General features: G+C 43.2%; 1 protein-coding gene across 3 annotated transcripts in view; it reads left to right on the forward strand.

Annotated features, from left to right (window-relative positions):
• Positions 1 to 3,271, forward strand: part of LOC102759134 (cytochrome c oxidase subunit 5A, mitochondrial) — a 20,055-nt gene that overhangs the window by 6,153 nt on the left and 10,631 nt on the right. The window contains exon 1 of one of the 3 annotated variants that reach the window (XM_015564511.1): positions 1,834 to 1,857. The exons of the other annotated variants lie outside the window; for them this stretch is intronic. Coding sequence (XP_015419997.1) covers positions 1,836 to 1,857 — 22 coding nt within the window. The 5' untranslated portion in view covers positions 1,834 to 1,835. Of the gene's footprint in view, positions 1 to 1,833; positions 1,858 to 3,271 lie in introns of those variants that run through there. 3 annotated transcript variants of the gene reach the window in all.

Consider the following 3,271-nt stretch of genomic DNA (forward strand, 5'->3'; position numbering starts at 1 on the left):
CCCCCGGGGCCTAGGCCTTCTCTCTGGCCAAGTTCTGGCCAGAGCCGACCACAGAAGCATCAGGCTTCGCTGCTCCTCCAGCCCCGGAGCTGTGAGGCCTCGCTGCTCCGCCGGCCCAAGGCTATCAGGCTTTGTTCCACGGCATTGTGTCTACATATGCAAATTAACGGCCATCTTTGTCAGTTAACTGCCATCTGAGTTGGCAGTTAATTTGCATATCGCCCTGATTAGCCAATGAAAAGGGTAGCGTCGTATGCCAATTACCATTTTTCTCTTTTATTAGTGTAGATCTTTTCCATCACCTTTTATCCCTTCTATGCTCTCTTACACCTCCACCCCCAACCCCCACAGTTACCTTGGTGTTGTCTATGTCCATGAGTTTTCTCTCCTTTTTTTCTGTTTTGCTCAATTTTTTGTGTTTTTTTTTTAAATCCTCACCCAAGGATATTTTTCCATTTATTTTAGAGAGAGTGGTTGGGAGGGAGCCACATTGATTGGTTGCCTCCTGCACATGCCCCAACAGGGCTGGGGATTGAGCCTTTAACCGAGGTATGTGCCCTTGACAGGAATTGAACCCTGGAACCTTCAGTCCAAGGGCTGACGCTCAATCCACTGAGCCAAGCTGACTAGGGCAATTGTTCTTTTTTAATCTTTTGAGAGAGATAAGCATCGATTTGTTGTTCCACTTATTTATGCATTTACTAGAGGCCCAGTGCATGAAGTTCATGGACTGGGGGGGGGGGGTCCCCTCAGCCTGACCTGCGCCCTCTCGCAGTCCGGGCCCTCTTGCTCCTTACCCCCTGCCTGCTCACTGCTCCTTAGCACTGCCACAGAGGTGGGAGAGGCTCCCGCCACCACCACTGCACTCGCAAGCTGTGAGCCTGGCTTCTGGCTGAGCAGCGCTCTCCCCGTGGGAGCGCACTGACCACTAGGGGCAGCTCCTGCGTTGAGCATCTGCCCCCTGGTGGTCAGTGTGCATCATAGCAACCGGTCGTCCTGCCATTCGGTTGATTTGCATATTAGCCTTTTATTATATAGGATTGGTTGATTCTTGTGTGTGCCCTAATTGGGAATCAAACCCACAACCTTGACATATCAGGACAACACTCCAACCAACTATCCTACCTGGCCAGGGTGCACACGTGTGTGCATGCATGCGCGTGGGAGTGGTGGGTTGTTTTATTTGATAAGCCTTTAAAAATAAACACTATACCAAGCTTGTCTAATTCATCTAATAGAAAATACAATTTGAAGAATGTTTTATTTCTATAAATTATAATATCCATTAATAGAGGTCAGTGAAGACATTTTTAGACAAGGATCAATTTATAGTTGTCATTTATTGACTGCCTTCTACAAAGTGCCAATTCCTAGACAGTGTTACCTGGCCTTCATTTTTATTTTTATTTTTTTAATATGTTTTTATTGATTTTCAGAAAGAGGGAGATAGAAACATGATGAAAGAGAATCCTACATGGACTGCCTCCTGTATGCCCCCTACTGGGGATCGAACCTGCAACCCAGGGCATGTGCCCAGACCAGTAATTGAACCGTGACTTCCTGGTTCATAAGTCAACCACTGAGCATCTGCCCCCTGATGGCTTTCATTTTTAATCATCATAATCTGATAAGGTAATTGTATCTGCATTTTACAAATAAGGAAGATAAAACTTGCTGTTTCCTAAAACCCAAAGGTAAAATTTCCCTCTCTTCCATCCCTTACCATACAGAGGCTGTTTAGAAAGATTCTACATTTCCCAACTCCTAATTCAGTGTCAGTTTGAAAGGCAGTAACTAAAATGGAAAGGCTTTTCATATGTACTATAAAGGTTATAATGATTGGGAGCAGAATGCTAAGTAAGTCTTGTTTTCTTGACACTTATATATTTTAGTATCTCACTTAGAAATTTTATTTTATTTTATTTTTTTAATATTTTTATTGATTTTTTACAGAGAGGAAGGGAGAGGGATAGAGAGTTAGAAACATCGATAAGAGAGAAACATCGATCAGCTGCCTCCTGCACACTCCCCACTGGGGATGTGCCCGCAACCAGGTACATGCCCTTGACTGGAATCGAACCTGGGACCTTTCAGTCTGCAGGCCGACGCTCTATCCACCGAGCCAAACCGGTCAGGTCTCACTTAGAAATTTTATAGTGTTTTTTTAAAAACTACTATTGCTTTGTCAGGATGTATAATTTATTTTGGAATATAATTTAACTAGAGGCCCGGTGCACGAATTCATGCACATTGAAAGGAAATTAATTAGAAGAAATACTTTAGAGGCCAGGGAGGGACCATGGGAGGTTGGCTCCAGGGCATATCCAGCTCATCTCGATCAGGGCCATTAGAGCCAGGGAGGGCTCCGGGCATGTCCAACCCATCTCGCCCAGTCCCAATCGGCCGGACCCCAGCAGCAAGCTAACCTACTGCTCGGAGCATCTGCCCCCTGGTGGTCAGTGCACATCATAGTGACTGGTCGAACGGTCAGACACTTAGCATATTAGGCTTTTATTATATAGAATAGAAAGCATACAATTTTTTTTAATTTGTGAAAAATATATTTTTTAAAATATATTTTATTGACTTTTTACAGAGAGGAAGGGGGAGAGATAGAGAGTTAGAAACATCGATGAGAGAGAAACATCGATCAGCTGCCTCCTGCACACCCCCTACTGTGGATGTGCCCACAACCAAGGTACATGCCCTTGACTGGAATCGAACCCGGGACCTTTCAGTCCGCAGGCCGATGCTCTATCCACTGAGCCAAACCGGTTTCAGCTGAAAAATATATCTTATAAATTAATTTAAGAACTAGAATGAAGTTCTGGCCAGGTAGCTCAGCTGGTTAGATCGAATACCAAGGTTGCAAGTTCGATCCCCAGTCAGGGCACATACAAGAATCAACGAATGAATCCATTAATAAGTAGAACAAATCAATGTTTCTTTTCCTCATCTCTCCTTTCCTCTTTCTCTTTCACTAAAATCAATAAATGTTTTTAAATATTAAAAAAAAAAACCTAGAATGAACATTATTTTGAATTAAGAATTAATACTCTGCTTATTGTAAAAATTCAGACATTTTGGAAGTGTCCAGTGGGTCCTCAGGTTACATTGGAGATCTGTTCCTACAGCGTGATGTAACACGATTTTCGCCATAAGTCGGAACCCACCTACATAAGCACCTACGTCACTCACATGGAGCACATACACAGCAGTAATGAAGTGAAACAGTAAAAAAAAAAAAAAAAATAAATATAGCATGTAAAAT

The sequence above is a fragment of the Myotis davidii genome, unplaced genomic scaffold, assembly GCF_000327345.1.
Source record: "Myotis davidii unplaced genomic scaffold, ASM32734v1 scaffold992, whole genome shotgun sequence".
NCBI classification, from domain to species: domain Eukaryota; kingdom Metazoa; phylum Chordata; class Mammalia; order Chiroptera; family Vespertilionidae; genus Myotis; species Myotis davidii.